Source organism: Equus asinus, chromosome 7 (genome assembly GCF_041296235.1).
Source record: "Equus asinus isolate D_3611 breed Donkey chromosome 7, EquAss-T2T_v2, whole genome shotgun sequence".
Taxonomy (NCBI): domain Eukaryota; kingdom Metazoa; phylum Chordata; class Mammalia; order Perissodactyla; family Equidae; genus Equus; species Equus asinus.
The window spans coordinates 106,363,308-106,382,599 of record NC_091796.1 but is presented as its reverse complement, the minus strand read 5'-3'; the positions used below and the strand labels follow the sequence as shown (position 1 = coordinate 106,382,599).

General features: G+C 43.1%; 1 protein-coding gene and 1 long non-coding RNA gene across 9 annotated transcripts in view; one reads left to right on the top strand and one right to left on the bottom strand.

The window, feature by feature from the left end:
- Positions 1-19,292, bottom strand: part of PPP2R5C (protein phosphatase 2 regulatory subunit B'gamma) — a 140,483-nt gene that overhangs the window by 105,183 nt on the left and 16,008 nt on the right. For 3 of the 6 annotated variants that reach the window (XM_070514336.1, XM_044774334.2, XM_070514335.1), the window contains exon 3: positions 16,552-16,714. The exons of 1 other annotated variant lie outside the window; for it this stretch is intronic. In XM_070514336.1, the coding sequence (XP_070370437.1) occupies positions 16,552-16,714 (163 nt within the window). Of the gene's footprint in view, positions 1-16,551; positions 16,715-17,060; positions 17,151-17,546; positions 17,835-19,292 lie in introns of those variants that run through there. 2 more of the 6 variants (XM_070514334.1, XM_070514340.1) reach the window with 2 other exon arrangements.
- Positions 1,087-3,507, top strand: LOC106839645 (uncharacterized). 3 transcript variants are annotated; one of them, XR_011504803.1, is made up of 3 exons: positions 1,087-1,227; positions 2,152-2,258; positions 3,369-3,507. It is a non-coding gene; the product is annotated as an uncharacterized lncRNA (long non-coding RNA). The 3 variants fall into 3 exon arrangements; XR_011504805.1 differs by lacking the exon at positions 3,369-3,507 and adding an exon at positions 3,227-3,361; XR_011504804.1 differs by lacking the exon at positions 3,369-3,507 and adding an exon at positions 2,365-2,499.

Below are 19,292 nucleotides of genomic sequence, written 5' to 3'. Positions count from 1 at the left end.
TTGGTCTTTATTTAAAAACAAACTGCCTATAAATACATCTCACTGATTTTATTTCTAGGTAGCATTTCGGAATAAAACTTCCAAATTTTCATTTCTAAATTCAGCCAAAGGTTTTATTTTTCATCTCCTCAGGCAATTTTGTAGGCAAATTAAATATGCTCATATTTTAGCGAAGAAGTTTTACAGTTTCTTTCATTAAAAGCAAGTTGTTTTTTTGAACCCAGAGAATTGTAGTGTCCTAACTGCCAGGCACTGACATTGCTCTGGCCAGCACTATTTTAACTGGAAATTATACGAGCATGGGTGATGTATGTTTTGTTGGGTAAGAAACCTAACCTAAAAAATTTGGCTTCACTTACAGTTTAAAATAGACTTTTTTCCTTAGGCAGATCAAAGATACCTAGCACTCAGCTGTGTTCAAAGGTTGCCAGGGAGCTCCTGCCTGCCAACAGCAAGGACAAAGGGACGGGTGCTGGCTGCCTGTTGATCTGCGCGAGTCCTGCGGGCAATTAAAGGGGGGACGCGCTGATCCCCAGGAAAGGCCGTGGAGGAGAGTGGAGTCGACGGAGTGAAAGGTACCCTCAGTGCTCTGCTGCCGGGAGAGCTTCTTGCTTTTGTTCTCCCCACGGCTGGGCTGGAAAACCTTTAAAGCCAAAGTGAGTGCTCACACCCTTTCCTCGTCCTGAGCAGGGAGGAAGCCCACACAGAGTAGGCCGAGCACCCGTGATGCATCGAAGCGCTTTCATGTCAACTGTGAGTAACAACCTCCTTTTACAAAGCAGCAGCTGAGGTGGAGGGCGTGGTGAGCCTGGACCGGGTTCTGGCCTCCCCCCGAGGTGACACCAGGGCAATCCTCTGTGAGAAGTGAAGGACCGGGAGAGGACAGGCAGACGGCCCAGAGGGCTTTTCATTCCTTCAGCAAAAGTGTGTTTCCCGGATCCTTGGCAGATACTGGACTGGGCACCAAAAACCGACATGCAAACCACCTCTGCCCTCAGGTGACATTTTAGATCACAGTAACATGTATGGTGAATGAAGTAGTGTATGCAACGTGTCCTGCACCCCAAGTGCCATTGACAGATGAATGGATAAACAAACTGGTACGTCTATACAATGGAGTATTATTCAGCCTTAAAAAGGAAGGAAATCCTGTCACATGCTACAACACGGAAGAACCTTGAGGACATTATGCCAAGTGAATAAGCCAGTCACAAAAGGACAAATCCTGTAAGATTCCGCTTACATGAGGTTTCTAGAGTGGTCAGAATCATCGAGACAGGAAGCAGAGTGGTGGGTGTCGGGGCTGGGGGAGGGCACGGGGAGGATTTTGTTGGGGATGATGGACAGATGGTGGTGATGGGCACACTGCATTATGAATGTACTTAATGCCACTGAACTGCACACTTACGAATGGTCAAAATGATGAACACTACGCTATGTCTACTTTACTACATTAAAGAAAAAAGGTAAGGCAGGCTTGAGGCAGGAGGCACTGGAGACGGCAGGACAGCAGGGCATGGTGACTGCCTCTGGGGAAGGCAGAGCACGGAGGAGACCCAGGCCACTGGGGCCTAGAGGGACCAGACAGAGCATGGGACACCAGGAGAGGCTGTGTGTGCGGGAGAGAAGGAGCTGAGTGCAAGGTGCTGGGAGAGCTCCAGGAGAGCTTTGGGAAGGCCTGAGATAAACATTAAGCGTGAGATTATAGCTGCCAGCTGAAACCAAACCCCAGGGTTTTGCCTGCTCTCGCAGAGTATGACGGTCAGAGGCCTGAGACTGACCCCTGCAGTAACAGCCACGTCTGTGGCCTGAAGAGAGGGGACAGGAGGGCCCCTTGGAGGGGCGGGCTGGCTGTGGCTCGAGATGGGACACAGGCTGTCTGACACGGGACCAGCTCTCAGCTAGTCACAGGAGCGGCACTGGTGGTGCTTCTGCTGCCCAGCTGCTGGCAGAGGATAGCCAGGAGGGGTGGGAGCTGGGAAACCATGGGGGACCTGGGTCTGTCGGCTCCCTGAGGGCAAGGGCCACCTCTGGTCACCGTCACTGTCCTGAGCATCTCCCCATGCTCTGGACAACCCAGAAGGTCAGTGAATATTTGCTGTGAACTGGCACCTGCCTCACCAAGCTCAGAGCTGTTTCCTCTCATTATAGTGGGCTATCAAGAGGAGACACAGAAATCACAGTACACGACAGAAGACTGGAGCACAGAAGAAAAGACTGATGAAAGCAGTTTCCCAACCCACCAGAATTAGGAGCAGGTACTTTGGCAACTTCTCACACTCTTTTTTTTTGGTGAGGAAGACTGGCCCTAAGCTAACATCTGTGCCAATCTTCCTCTATTTTGCATATGGGACACTGCCACAGCATGGCTTGATGGAGTGCAGGTCTGTGCCCAGGATCTGAACCCGTGAACCCTGGGCCACTGAAGGGGAGCATGAGAGCTTAACCACTATGCCACTGGTCCGGGCCCTCACACTTTATTCTTATTATTTTTCAACTGATGGGCAAGAGGCAAAGCTCCTGTAAACAGATGCATAATTCATCTTTAAGCAGTAAAAATGATCCATCTGTATGGCAAAACTTTCAATTGTATCAGAAAATAAATTCTGCTGAATGAGGCTGAAGTATTTATTTTTACAAAAGGAGGGCAAGCAATATAAAATTTTAACTGCTATTTGAAAGCCACTTTTTAAAAATTCATGTAATTCTCTCAACAACAATGTAACAACTTCTTTCCCAAAAGGCCAAATACTCAGGAACGCCTCATTTCTGCTCCAGGGTCTCCAGTTACTGGTTATTAAGTCCCGCAGTGTCCATTAGGACTCTCACGGGCCTCTCCCAGGGCTTTCTTTTCTCAAACAGGAGAATGGCGTCAAGAAACAAAGCCCATGATTAATTTACTCCTCCCATGAGTCACTTAAAAAAATTGGTCTCTTCATTTAACACTTCTACCTCCAGACCAAAAATGTTAAATGAAGGGAAAATTCAGAAAAATCTTTGAATGAACATGGCTTGAAGACCACACGCAGTCTCACTGTTAAATACACAAAAATAGGAGATACTATTTTCCACTTAACAATAGCTAAAGCCTTCACCTGATGCCAGCGCTGGACAGCGCCTCCAGCGCTCCAGGCAAGGCGCACGTGGCGCCCTCTCTGCACAGGGTCTGCAGGGGGTTTTGAAAACATATGGTCTCTGACTTTGTACTTCCTTCCCTTGAATGCAGCTTAGGGAAAGGTCCAAAGACGTGAACAACAATAACAAGAGAAGGTTCACCCTAACGCACAGTCTATGACAGCTGCAACTGGGGGCCACCACAGAATGGAATAACAAATGGTTGTTTAAAATCCTGCTTCCATCCCCATTAGTCAGGAAGAAGACACATACGCCCACTCGCACCACCACACAGAAGATCTTACTGGAAGTTTCAGTCAACTCAAGAGAAAGATACAAGAGGGATAACAACCAGAAACAGAGAGGTGAGATACCTTATCTGCAGGTAATCTGCTTCGAGACCTGGACACCCAAAGAACAAAGTGAAAAACTGCTGCAAACAACAGGATGACCCAGGAAGCAGGACGTGAAAGACAGAGATGAGCAGCCTTCATAGCAACCACCAACAACTATGCAGGAGACATAATGGCAGAGGAGACCCCATTTACAACAGCAGCGCTAAGAGAATATCTGGGCATAAACAGAAATGTGCAAAACCCACAGGAGGGAAACTCATAAACACCCCTAAGGAAATGAAAGTGGCCTTAAACACAAAGTCGGAGCAGCCTCTTAGCTAAGAGGACGCAAACAACCTAGAGTTGCCAATCCCCCCTGGGTATTTTAAAAATTTGATGGAATCCCAATAAAAACACCAACAGCTTTTTCTGCAATGAAATGAGCCAATTCAAAGTTCCTACTGTTTGTAACCACCAATATTGTTGTTGTGAATTGTTTTAACAGGATATAGCAATAATTATGTCAATGATGTTAGAAATCAAGATTTTCAGTGTAACACAGAGATAAAACTGAAAAATAAAGAAACAAGTGAAAACACCATAACGATAAGTTGAATTGAAAATACCAATACTGACAAATAAAAATGGCAAGCAATAGGATATATTGGAGAATATGAGGGAGCCATTTGGTATAAACCTAATTTGGCCTGACCTTGTCTTTCCAAAAGGGCCTGACCGAGGCCGTTGAGCATGCATTGTATATCTGTTTTAGGCATTTCCTATGGCAAGAGCAAAGGCCCTTGAGATAAAGGTGCAACTTCCCTCCCGCTCCCAAGGTTGGCATTTCTTTAAGGATTAAGCATCTTTCCTTAGGCTAGAAACTGATTGCTGCGCTCACCTGTGACCACCCGGCTCCAGACAATAGACTTGCCTCCTGCTACACCCTCTGAGAGAGCAGACCCACTACCTGCTGTGTCCATCAAGCACTGTGCGACAGGGCAATCTTGTGACTATTGTGGGAGGGACATTTCAATCACATGTGAAACGTCCTGTATGGGGGTATATAACCACTCTGTATGCCTCACTTCTTTGGTGCCCTTTCTGCCTTCGGGAAGAAAGGCCCCAGGCCATGGTCCTCAGATTTCAGCTCAGAATAAACTCACCCAAATTTTCATTTATAGATTGATTATGGATTATTTTCGTCGACAATACGAATGCACAACTAAAAAAAATATATACATATATATATATTTGCTAGCTCCCTCCACTGAAAGCACCTAAAAGCAACATCAGTCCAGCAGCAACAAGCACCCTAGTACCCAAATTTTGGTCTCTAATATCATTCCCCACTGAAAGGAAATCAGGGCTCCTTGAAAAATGGTTGATTCCAAGTCTGGGGGGGGGAAGGTACAAACAAGCCTGGGGGACAGCTTACTGCACCAGAAATCAAGAAATCAAGAAATCAAAAGTAAATGAGTCCATGCCAAAAGATACACAGGAGCTACCTGAAAGGGCACCCAATGGTTAAACTTATGCATCTGCACATCAGAAAGAATACCATTTTAGTAGATTAAAACACATCAAAATCAATGAAAAACATGAGTCTGTAATGATATCCAAAAAGGAGAAAGCCAGAAAAAAACGTTAGTTTTCACCATTTGAGCAAAATTGTTAACTAAAAGGCAAAGAATTAAACTTATTCTGACCTTCCAGCAGGAACTATATGTCCAGATAACCAAATACCTCCAGTTGGTAAGAAATATCTCTGCTTTCAGAAGAATGCCAGATTAAATGCTGAAATCTCTGGTGAAAGTATTGCCTGGGGCACACATTATCAAGTGGTGTTTAAAGCATTAACATAGAGATAATGGGAACAGATGCTGGCAGGACACCAAAACACACCTTGCAGATTATCACCAGTGCTTTCTGAGGGGCAAAGGGAACCGCCATTGTACGGTTAGGTTCACTTCTTAGGTGAAGAAGGGATGTCTTCACCTAAGGGGATACTTTACAGGACAACCTGGCTAATTTAACAAGTCATTACCCAGAGTTGTGATTTACAGGACCCCCAGACTAGCAGCGACCCCAGGTGTCTGGAAGAAGCAAAAACAAATCCCTGCTGAAGAAGATACTTCGATTCTAGGTTTCAATTTATTCCAACCACTTGAGTACAATGACCAGAATACACTAAAAAATAGTTGGATACACAAGGAAATAAGACATCACGGGCAAAATGTGACAAGCACTTCAGATACTGGTATTATCTGATACAGACTACGAAGCAGCTGTGCTTGGTATACTTAAAGAACTGTCAAGTTTGATGGTGCCTGCAAGGGAATAGGAAAATATCAAGAAAACCACACTGCAGGGGCCAGCCTGGTGGCATAGTAAAGTTTGCATGCTCTGCCTTGGTGGCCCGGGGTTCACAGGGTTGGACCCCAGGTGTGGACTGAGCACCACTCACCAAGCCATGCTGTGGCAGCGTCCCACATAAAATAGAGGAAGATGGGCACAGATGTGAGCTCAGCGACAATCTTCCTCAAGCAAAAAAAGAGGAAGAATGCCAAGAGACGTTAGCTCAGGGCCAATCTTCCCCATACACACACACAAAATCACAATGCAGACTAAAAACAGAACTTCCATAAATGAAAACAGTATATCTGAAATTAAAAGCCTAACAGATGGGTTAACACATATTAGAGAAACCTAAAGCTTCTCAATGAGATGAGACAAATGGAGAATGATGTTTAACTTTGATAGCAATTTAACAAAGTAATTTCACGTCTACTGAGTAAAATAATCAACAGGCTGTGGCTGTATTTCATCTCTCATTTTTATAGTAATTTATTTTTACTGTATTTTATGAAAGTATTAGTCCATGATAGGTTGAAAATTAAGAAAAAGAAAACTGGTCCTTTACCTTCAGACATTCTGATCAAGAACATAGCATGGTAAGTCACAGTAAGACTGAAAAACACAGATGAAGATTAAAGAAAAATAGTAAATGAAAAGTCCAACACACGTTTGATTAGAGCCAAGGAAAAACAAGAGACTAACGTAGAGATAACGGCTGGAACTTTCCACAACTGAGGAAATACAACCAACCACAGATTAAAGATGAATCCCAAAAAAGACTGATAAAAAAGAAACCCAAACTTGGACACCTAGCAGCAAAAGCACTGAAAACTCAACGTCACAGTCAAAAATCAGAAAAATGGCCAGAAATCACAAACAATACCTTCCAAAGAATGGCTTTGGCATCTCAATACTAACGGAAGTCAAAAGACAACAAAAGGCTTATCTTCAGTGTACTGAAGGAACATAACTCAACCTGCAATCAGAACTCAGCCAGTATCTTCCAAGAATGAGGGCAAAGTAAAGACACTTCCTAGATAAACAAACAAACAAAGAATGGGCCACAGAGAGTCTCATTAAAGACAATTCTAAATGATGTGTTCAAACAGAAGGAAAATGATCGCAGATGTGAAGTCTGAGATGCCAAAAGGAATGAAGAATAAAGTGACAAATAAATGGATAAATCTAAATCATCGTCAACAATAAAACAGTAATACTGTTACAGAGCACTGAAAAAGGCTGGAACTCGAATATCCAACAATGGAGGCGTCTGAGAAGATGAGAGTAGCAGCACTGCTTTTATTTATTTATCTGTTTATTTTGAGGTATAACTGACACGAAACATTACATTAGTTTCAGGTGTACGATATAATGATTCGATATTTGTTTATATTGTGAAATTCACCACAATAAGTCTAGTTAACATCGGTCACCATACATAGTTATGGAATTTTTTTCTTGTGATGGGAACTTCTAAGATCTACTCTTAAGAACTTTCCAATACGCAATATAGAATTATTAGCTACAGTCGCCTGCTACACATGACATCCCCAGGACTGACTTATTATAACTGGAAGTTTGTACCTTTTGAACGCCTCACCCATTTTACTCACCCTCTGTCCCCCCCGCCTCTGGCAACCACTTTTTTTTTTAATTAACAGACTTCAATTTTTAGGTTTACAGAAAAATTGAATGTAAAGTAGAGTTCCCATATACCTCCCTGCCCTCCCCAAGTTTCCCCATTACTAACATCTTGCATTAATGTGGTACATTTGCTACAACTTATGAACAAATATTGATACATTATCATTAACTAAAGACCACAGTTTACATTACAGTTTACTCTTTGTATTGTACATTCTATGGGTTTTGATGAACGCAAAATGCCATGTATTCACCATTATGGTATCTTACAGAATAGTTTCTCTGTCCTAAAAATCTCCTGTGCTCCATCTATTCCTCTCTCCCTCCTCTCAAGCCCTGGTAACTACGATCTTTTTACTGTCTCCATCGTTTGGCCTTTTCCAGAGTGTCACATAGTGAGAAGCATACTCAGATCGGCTCCTTTCATTTAGTAACATGCAGCCCAGGTTCCTCTACGTCTTTTGATGGCCCAGAAGCTCATTTCTTTTCATTGCTGAATATTATTCCATTGTCTGGATGTATCACAGTTTGTTTATTCATTCACTTACTGAAGGACACCCTGGTTGCTTCCAAGTTCCGGCAATTATGAAAAAAGTGTGGCATGGTTTTTTAAATCTCTCCAAATTCTTGCATAAAATCATACAGAGCAACTAAGATGGCAAAACCAAAAGCACATGGCCAACATCTCTGACAAAATTAGGAGAAAATGTGTCCCCATTGACATGTGAGCGTATGGGGATAGACCACCAGCAGCCACAACACCTGCGTGCTGTCAGTGTCTGTGAGGAAGACGGCAGGGAGAAGCAAGAGACGTCCTACGGACCTGAGAGCTCAAACAACCAGGTGGGACGCAGTCAGAGAGCTGGGTGAGCCCATATTAGAAGAGCAGCTGAAAACAGAAGGGGTCTGGACCCTCCAGTGGGTGAGAGCGAAGAGTCCACAGTCAAGTCTGAAGGGCCCTGGGAATCCTGAAAACTCAGTAGTCAAAGATCCCTTCCAGAACTAGGCCACACTGGGGAGAAGCTGTTGGGAAGAGAATCCAAATGGAACAGCAGTACAGGAAATGGAAAAAACAGATCCAGACAGAAGCGGGACAAGACAAGTGAATCAGGGCAGTCAGAAGGGAAGCTGTGGGGCTGGCCTGGTGGGAGAGTGGTTAACTTCATGCACTCTGCTTCAGCGGCTCGGGGTTCACCAGTTTGGATCCTGAGTGCAGACATACACACTGCTCATTAAGCCATGCTGTGGCAGCATCCTACATAGAAGAACTAGAAGGACTTACATCTAGGATATACAGCTATGTACTGGGGCTTTGGTTAGGGGCAAAAAAAAGAGGAAGACTGGCAACAGATGTTAGCTCAGGGCCAATCTTCCTTACCAAAAAAGAAAGGGGGCGGGAGGTGCCATATTTTTGAAAATTTCACAAAAATAATTGAAGCTAGAGCTCTAGAGCCAAGTTCTTCTTCTCTAACTTCACACACACTTGAGCAACAGGAGGGATCAAAGTCAAGTCTCGCACAGTTATTAAAGGAAAAAGAGACCAGGAAACAGAATGACATCTCTGCAGACAGTCAAAGCACGCCAGAAAGACATCCCACAAAGGACATTAAAAACCACAGCCAAATGCTTCAAGATGAGTCAAAAGACATTAAAGGAATAATATAATGTGTGAAAGGACTACATAAATCTTTAATAGGAAAACTCAGAAATAGGTAATAACTCTGTAAAGAACTAAAAATAAAAGAAAAATAATTTCAGAAATGAAGATTAACTGGAAGGAACACAAGAGCAAATAAGCACAACATAAAATGCCTCACAAGGAACAGTACAGTCAGGCACCCTTAATGATGGGGATACGTTTTGAGAAATGTGCTGTTAGGCAATTTCATGGTTGTGCAAACATCACTGAGTGTACTTTCACACACCTAGGCTCTTGTTACTAATGTTATGGGACCACCGCTGTGTACGTGGTCTGCTGCTGACCAAGACATCGTTACGTGGCACACGACTGTACAGGAAAAGGAGAAAAAAATTTAAATAAAAAAGAAATGAAAAGGACAGAGAAAGAAACAACAAATATAAAAAGAGGCAAAGAGAAAATTCAGTATTTATATAATGGGAGTCTTCAAAGGAGAAAACTACAGGGAACAGAACAAATCCTCAAAATAATAATCCAAGAAAAAAGAGACTTGGTACTACATACTGAAAGACCATAACACGTATGCAGGAAAATCAACCCAGATTGATATATACTGAAATTACTGGATTTTAAAGGAAAAAAACTACTTAGGCATCACAGCAAACAGACCAAGTAACTTGTAAGGGAAAGAAAATTAAACCGACATCAGACTCTTACACCAATGTTGTTTCTTTTTTTAAAGATGATTTTTTTTTTTCCTTTTTCTCCCCAAAGCCCCCTGGTACATAGTTGTATATATTTTAGTTGTGGGTCCTTCTAGTTGTGGCACGTGGGACGCTGCCTCAGCGTGGTTTGATGAGCAGTGCCATGTCCGCGCCCAGGATGCGAACCAACGCAACACTGGGCTGCCTGCAGCAGAGCACGTGAACTTAACCACTTGGCCACAGGGCCAGCCTGTTTTTTTTTTTGAGGAAGATTAGCCCTAAGCTAACATCTGTGCCCATCTTCCTCTATTTTATAAGTGGGATGCCGCCACAGCATGGCTTGATAAGCAGTGCATAGGTCCACACCTGGGATCTGAACCAGCAAACCCCAGGCAGCTGAAGTGGAGTGTGCAAACTTAATTGCTATGCCACTGGGCTGGCCCCAGCAATGCTTTTTATAACAGAAGGAAATGGAGTAACATCCTTAAGATACTTATGTAAAGAAAACACACACCAAGGATTTTCTATCCAGACAAACAGTCTCTGAAGTTTGAAGTAGAAATCTACTAGTGGGCAAGGTTCAAAAGACCAAAATCCCAGAGGGAGTGTCGGCATGAAGACGGGTGAGGAGCTCACACTGTGTTTACATGGGGATCTAGGTGTAACGAGGAAAGTGAGAGGAGAAGACAGTTTGTGATGGCCGTGTGCTCCAACGAGGGAGAGCACAAAACTATAAAAAAGGTGAGGCAGAAGAAAATGAGAAAACGCAAAGAATTTTAATCTTTCAATCATCATTTTGGTCATAGTGTTACTATTATTCTTCTGAGAATATACTGTGGGATAAAGTAAATGAATAATTGTCTGATATTTAAGTTCTATTCTCCCTGATGTCCTTGAGAAACAGAAATCTTGGTGCGACAAAAAGGAGATGCAGGACAGAAGCAGCTAAATAAACGCCTCAGAAACCTCAATCTGAGCGGAAAGGAGCAGCAGGAATTCCTGACGTGCTATATTTTCTGGTTTGGTCCACTAAAAAGGCCTGTAAACAATGACCATCCCAACAAGAATCCTAGCACCCAGACTGTGGTCTTGAAATACCATTCCCCACCGAAAGAAGCCAGGACTTCTTAGAGAAACAGCTGATTCTAAAACTAATTTGGAAATGAAAAGAGCCAAGGCAATTTTTAAGAAAAAGCTGAAGGACGTACACTACCAGATATCAAGACCTACTAGCATGTTGCAGTGTCGTATGGACATGAGATGAGACAAAATAAGGGAAGAATATAGTGCCCAGGAACGGATCCACACAGTGATGGTACTTTACTGATGACAGAGACAGCACTGCAGTGAGCGAAGAAGGATTCTTTCAACACACGGCACCACGCCAAACGGAGAGCCCCAGGGCAGAAACGAAATCTTGACCTCTAACATCACAGCAGATAAAGAAATTAATTTCACATGGATTGCAAGCTAAATGTCCAAGGTAAAATAAAGTTTTAGGGAAAAAAGACATAGGCTAACATCTTCATTACTTCGTGGAAGGCAAGGATTTATTAAACAGGACATACAAAGGACTCTCAAAGTGCTAATGTCTTTGAGAGTGAAAACTCAAGATACAGACTAGAAGAAAATTTGCAATTCCTATATCTGAACTCCTACAAATCTGTTTTTTTTTAACTGTTACAACCCAATAGAAAGACGGGCCCAAAGACTTAAACTGGCACTTCACAAAAGAACATATCCAAATAGCTGATAAACCTACGAACAGGTGCCCAGCTCATCCATCATCAATTACCTATAAACTGAACCACCTCAGCAGAAGGGCCAAAATGAACAAGACAAACTATAGTAGAAAAAGGTATCTGTAACACACGTATAACCAACAAAGAGTTCATATCCAGAATAAACACTCTTTAAAAAAATTAAGATGATGTCAGGCAGCCCAAAGAAAAACGGCCAATAACATTTTAAAAGGTACCTGACCTCATCATAGAAATGCAAATTAAAAAAATGAGATAGTGTGGTACTGGCATAAAGTAGGCATGTATATTGATGGAATAAAATTGAGAGTCCAGAAATTAATCTTTACATTTACAGTCAATTGGTTTTTGAGAAGGGTGCCAGGGCAACTCCATGGGGAAAAATAGCTCTTGCAACAAATGGTGCTGAGACACCTGGATATCCACATGCAAAAAGATGAATTTTAGACTTCTATCTCACATTATACGCAAAATTAACTTGAAGTAGATCTTAGGCCTAAATATAAGAGTTAAAACTATAATACTTCTAGAGAAAACACAGGAAAAAAACCTTTGTAACCTTGGGTTAAGCAAAGAGTTCTGAGATACAACACCAAAAGCAAAATCTTTAAGAAAAACATAAAATGAACTTCATCAAAATTCAAACTTTTGGGCTTCAAAGACACCAATAAGAGGATAAAAAGACAAGACACAAACAGGGAGAAAATATTTGCAAATCACGTATCTGATAAAGGACTCCTATCCGGATTACATAAAGATAAAGAATCGTTATAATTCAGTAATAAGACAGCCAATTAAAAATAGGCAAAAGGTTTGAATAGACATTTCATCAAAGAAGGTATACAAATGGCTAACAGATACACGAAAAGACACTTAACATCTGAAGTCATTAGGGAAATGCAAATCAAACCGTAAGGAGATACCACTACACACCCACAAGAAAGGCTATAATCAAAAAGACAGACAATAACAAGTATTGGCAAGAACGCAGACACACTGGAACTATCAGACGCTGCTGGTAGGAATGTAAAATGGTGTAATGGCTTTGGAAAATAGTTTGGCAGTTTCTTAAAAAGCTAAACATAACCTTACCATCCAAGCCAGCAATTCCACTTCTAGGTATCTACCCAAGAGAGATGAAAATACACGTTCAAACAAAGACTCGTATGTGAATGTTGATAGTAGCATTATTCACAGTAGCCAAAAGACAACTCAAATGTCCACCAGTTGGTCAACGGATAAAGAAAATGTGGTATATTCATCTCATAGAATATTATTCAGCATTAAAAAGAAACAAACTACTCAACGTGGATGAACCTCAAAACATTATACTAAGTGAAAGAGACAGATGTAAAAGACTACATATTGCACGATTTCATTTATATGATATGTCCAGAAAAGGCACATCGAGAGACAGAGAGCAGACCAGTGGTTGCCTGGAGCTGTGGATGGGAGTGGGGACTGACAGCAAACAGGCACAAGGTAACTTTCTAGGGGGGGTCATGGACATATTTCAAAACTGGACTGTGGTGATGGTTGCACAACTCTACACATTTACTAAAACAATTAAAATTTCCAATTACAGTGAGTGAATTTTACAGTACGTAAATTATGCCTCAATAAAACTCTAAAAAAAGGTATGATTTGAAAAAGAGAAGAAAGAAAATCTATGGATGAAGCTGGAGTTATACTCAGAGGAATACACAGCTTTAAATTCTTTTATTATTAAAAACAAACTAAAAAGAAGTGAACTTTGTATACAACTTAATAAATGAGGTAAAGAATACAACAGATGAGTAATTAAAGATAGAAGTAGAAATTAACGATACTGAAAACAAAGTAATCAAAGGAATAAACGAGCTCACAGGGAGACATCACTACCACAGATGTGGAAGAAATTAAAAGACTGATTAAAGAACATAATGTACAAGTTAATACATGACCTACCCTTACTTGACCCAACATGGAAGGAATCTACAGATTTATCACTGAGGAAAGCACCAGGCCCAGCTGAGTTCTCAGTCAACCTTGTAACTCTCTGTCATGACTTTGAGATTTGATTTTTGCTGAAACCTGAGTGCGTCTTACAATCCCTGCCAGCAGACGGCAGCGTGAGAGCGGCGTAAAAACCTACAGCCCACCCTCACGAAAGATCGCAAAGGGCATCTTAGATTTGATAAAATACAGTAGAACAAAAAAAGGGAAGAAAACTATAGACCAGCTTCATGTAGTAAATACAGAAGCAAAGACTCTAACAAATATCAGCAAACTGAACCCACTACTGTGTAAAAGTCACATTTGCAACCATATTGAGGTTTAGCCCAGTAATGCAAGGGTAGTTCAAAACCAGAAAATCTATCAACACAGCAATTATTATATTAACATCTTAAGGAGAAAAATCATATGGCATCTCATAAAAGTCAGCAGTAGTGCACGAGCGCGGCACCAACCAGCCAGGATGGGAGGCAGGAAAAGCTGTGAGAATGAGGACCAGGGAACATCGGCAGCAGGGTAAAGGCAATCTATCAGAACCAAGAGCTGTTTTCACATCAAACAAGGAAATGCTGAGGCCTTTTACCAAAATGGGAGAAAGCAGGGAGGCCTGTTCTCACCTGTTATCTATGTTTTATTGGTTCCAGCTAACAAAATGAAAATAACTAGTATATGCTGGTATAAATATTGGAAGAGAGAGAAAAGTTTCTAATTACAAATGACAAGACTATATATGCAGACTCTAGTAAAAAAAATTACTAAGGTTAATAAGGAAATTTGGTAAGGTGACAGACTAATATTAAAAAATCAGCAGTTTTTCATTAGATTAGCAAGAACTAATTAGAAGCAGAAATGGAAAAAATATAACCCAGTCATAAGAGTAACAAAAACTATAAAGCACTTAGGAATAAATTTAATGCAAAGGAAAATCATAAAATCTTATAAAAAGTCAGAAAACAAGACCCAGAAAAATGGAGAAGATTTACTATCTTCCTAGAAGGGAAAAGAGTCTCATAAAAGTATCAATCTTCCCCAAATTAACACATCTTTAATGTAATTCCAATCAATTCCTATTTTTCCTCAACTACACAAAATTATTTGAACATATATACAGAAGAACTAATGTTTTAGAATAGCCAAGAAAGATTTATCAAACAAGACCAGTGAGGGGCATGGCTTGACCAGTGTGAAATGCTCCTGGATATGCAGATGCACAACAGAGAATTGATCCTGGGAACAGTGGAAGGGCCAGCTCTGCGTGGTGCACGGAGGGCGGGGCACATCCCCTAAGGGGCAGGAGCCAAGCTCCAGCTGTGATGGGTATTAGGTAGGGACAGGGCTGGACTGTAAAGGCTCAGGAATGGTTATAGGAAACCTTTTCCAGCCCAGACATCCCAAGTATTCCGGCTGAACCTCCGGGGGTACTGGCAGGGGGAGTGATGTGTGTGTGTTCCTCTCCCCACTCACTGTCTGTCTCCTACCATTGGAATAGGATGTTGGCTCCAGCAGAGCAGGCCCTTGGTTTTGTTTAATGCTGTACCCCCAGTAGCTAGAACAAGGCCTGGTTTGTAGGTGCTCAACACAATATCTGATGAACGAAGGAGTAGCACCAGAAAGGCATGGACCGTTAGGCAGGAGAAGACTCCTCAAAAACGACTTAGTATGCACATTACCTGCCACAAAGCTGAACCAAATAGAAGCCAGACACAAGTCCTGTACAGTGCAGTGAGCGGGGAGCCTGGATTCCCAGCAAGCAAGGGGCAGGAAACGCATCCATGATCTGTAAGTCCCTCCCTTCATCCACCCTTCCACCCATCCCTCCTGCTCTCCATCACTCCTTCCCCCGAACACCTGGCCCTTCTGCACTGAGTTCCTGCTATCTGTCCTGCGGTGTGGAAGGCACTGGAATACACCTGTAAAGACGATCAACTTTCTGCTCTGAGTTTATATGAGATGGAAATTAATTGTAAAAGACCCACTGTTGTGGGGGCCAGCCCCATGGCCGAGTGGGTAAAGTTCCACGCACTCCGCTTCGGCGGCCGGGGGTTCACAGGTTTGGATCCCGGGTGCAGACCTACTCCACTCAACAGCCACGCTGTGGAGGCATCCCACATACAAAGTAGAGGAAGACTGGTACAGATGCTAGTTTAGGGCTAATCTTCCTTAAGCACAAAAAGAGCAGGAGAGGCAAAGGATGTTAGCTCAGGGCGAATCTTCCTCAAAAAAAAAAAAAGACCCACTGTTATGAACTTAACATATGAAAAATATCTGATGTTTTATTTAATACACTAGTCTTATGTTTTAGTAAATAAAAGGTCTTCAGAGGTTCACATTTGACTTCGGGGTCCTTACCCTACTTTCCTTGATAAGGTTTTACGTACTTCAACCTCAAAATCTCCTAGGGGAGCACTTTTAGGGACTGAACACCCCCAGATGGAAAGGGCCGACTACACCATTTCGGTGGAAATTGGAATCAAAGAGTACTGTTCCCTGACTAATCTCAAATAGGAAAGCCCTGGGTAGAGGTAATCCCCATGTGACTCACAGGGAGAAAGCCCACAGGGGACTCTGGTTACAGTGCTCACTCCAAGAGCAGAAAACAGAGAGGCTCTAGCACACTTTCACAATTATTCCACTTGTAGTAACTCCTTTCTCAATTGCTAAATTCTAAGACAAATGAAAGAGAAGAATTATTGAAAAGAAAAACTGGCTAGCTTAATTACAATTAACATGAAAACATTTAAAGTCTTTCCTCTTTTTTTTAAAGTGTATTACATCTATAATACATTCCTGATTATACTTTTATCTTAAATAGCTCTGGAATTTGAAATATTAGTTGGGCAAACAAGTTAGAGGCATCCAGTCTAAAGAAACTCAATAAAGAAGAAAAGATGACCCCACGGAACATAAACAGAGCAGAGGCATGAGAAGCCAGCAAACTACCAAACGGTGCTACTTCCCCAAAAAGGGAAAACTTCAACTTCTACAAGACAAACAGTAAAAATTACCTTTTAAAGATGGTAGCTTTTGAAGTTCTCTATTATTGCTGACACTAAACCTGGAAGAATTCTGCCGCTTGTCTTTCTTCACTATGGGCTGAGGGACTGGCACTTTTATTTTACTAGATACTGTAGACGGGACAGCAGCAAGGCTGTTTTTCCTGCTGGGAATCTGTTTCCAAAATAAAAACAAAAACAAATGAATATGTCAAACGGTTACATTTTATAGCACAATTAGAATATGGGAAAATACATATAAAAGTTTTACTCTGTGAGAGTCTCCTCCGCTCTGCCGTGAACAACGTAATTCCTGACGGTCGCTCAGCCCGAGGCTACAACCCACCGCCAGTAATGTCAGATTTCGAGAGTCACATCCTTACCTAATTCTCACATCTTCCTTCAAACTCTTGACTTCCTAACATTTACCACATAGATGGACATATATACAGGCTGATGACAATGACCCTCCAAAGACGCCCACGTCCTACTCCCTGGAACCTGGGAATGTGTTTCCTTACTTGGCAAGGGACTTTGCAGAAGTGATGAGGTTAAGGATCCTGGGACGGCAGATGATCCTGGATTATCAGGTTGCGCCCCCTGTTATCATACAGGTCTTTATGAGACAAGAAAAGGCAATGAAACCACAAAGCAGAGATCAGAGAGTCAGAGAGAGACTGGAAGACGCTATGCCGCTGGCTTTAGACACAGGGGCAATGAGCCAAGGAGTGCAGGCGGCCCCTAGAAGCTGGAAAAGGCAAGGAAATGGATCACCCTCTAGAGCTTCCAGAAGGAACTAGCCCTGCCAGTGCCCTAATTCCAGATCAGACTTCTGACCTCCAGAACAGTTTGTGTTTTTTTACGCCACCAAGTTTGTGGTCATTTGTACAGCAGCAGTAGGAAACTAATAAAGCTGAAGAACTTACAAATGACAGCTGTCCCTGCTAGCTCACCACTCAGCCCTCAAAAATCAATAAAGGCTACATAACAGCACTTTCTCCTTGCACCTCAGGAAATGCTCTTCTTTCTCGCTTCTCTCTCCTTGCATTCATCTCCAGGTTCCAGACTTAGTGTGCTCATCTCCAGACTGCATCACAACCGCTGGCCATCCAACAACACGCAGGCACTTGCAAGGTGAGGAAGAAGAGCAGATACTCAAGCAGAAGAGGATGTGGGTTGAGGGCACACGCAGCACAGCGGGGGTAGGGGGTGGGGGCGGCCGTCCCAGGCCGTACAGGCCTGAGGGGACGAGCTGGGAGCCCCGTGGAGCTCAGCTGTGCTCAGCCCTCTGCAGTGACGGCTGACAGCTGCAGCGGTGACTGCTGACTGTCAAGATTCTTCATGCAGCGTCCTCACTCCTCCCACCCGCTCCAGTCGGCCCAAAGAAATGGAGTCTGTATCCACACACACACTCTTTTCAAAAGCCTATCCAACTTGTGCTGGAAACACAAACCCGCCAAGCCTTCTCTAACCACGCAGGAGGGCCAAGGAGAGCAGGACACAGCGACTCAAGCACCAACTATTTGCTCTCATCCTTGAATGGAATTTTCACTAAGAAGTAAGAGCTGCTTTACTTTTTAATTAGGTGCTTAAGAATCCTTGGGGTTTCCCAAGATGCCACACTGACTGCACGCAGATGGAATTCTGAAGCAGGAGGGAGGATCTGGGTTCCCTTTTCTCCCAAATCTGTAGCTTATTCCTCAAAACGTGCTTTCTTGGGCCTTGACCCTGACATTTGTCATTCTTTCCACCTGATTGTGAAAGCATGGGTCTTTCTTCCTTAAAACCCTGTCCATAACTCTCCTCCATGGGATTCCCCAAGTTCAGAGTTTTCTGCTCGGCTTCCTCTAGATGCCCCCAGAAAACCCCAGGATTTACTCCAGTCTCAAATAGCAACTCCAAGGAGATGCACTTGTTTTAAAAGTTAGGTTGTATACACATGTGTCTAGTAGACTGAAGTTTACAACTCCTTTTCAGTTTTCTATGATGCCGAATCCAGCGCTATGCACACTTGACCTTGAGCAACTGGGTACATACATGAACAAAAACAGCTGTACTGCTGCTCCCACCCCTACAGGAGAAGGGACTGTACATCCCAGGCAACAAAGCATCTAAGACTACGATTGGGTGATCTGGCAAACTCATAAAACAAAGTCAAGTCCATGAGTGACGACAGCCCACTGTAGGGAGACACATTAAGGTGAGGCTTCTTATGGCTGAGAAAACAAAAAGTTACACCTGAGACCTGCTGACTCCATGCCACCGAGGTCTCCTCTCCTGTGGGTCCTGCTGGCGTCCCTCCAGAGCACTGTCCTTGGGTCAGGCAGGGAGCTTCTAGAAAAGAAGACCTGGTCCCATCACCCCAGGCTAATTCAACCCGGTGACTTCCCAGGGCTCACAGCCTTCTAGTTTAAGGGTGGTCTACAAAGCCCCCAGGCTCTGGTCACAGATGTCCTCCCTCCCATGGGGCCTGGCAGCCTCTAGCCCTGCTCCGCTGGCCCCCCACTCCCCGTATTTAGAGCAAGGCCTTCACCGCACCGCTGTCAGCTCCCATGTCCTGTCACGTGCTCCCTCAGCCCCATGCTTCTCTTCTGTAACTGTCACAACTGTAATTTTATGTTCACATATCCACATGAGACACAGGAGACTGAGGAACCTGCGAGGTCAGCAAGGCTCCTCTGAGGACGGTGGGAAGACCTAGAGGAGAGAAGTGGGGTATGTGCGTGTCTGCAGGGGGCCGTGTCCAGGCAGGC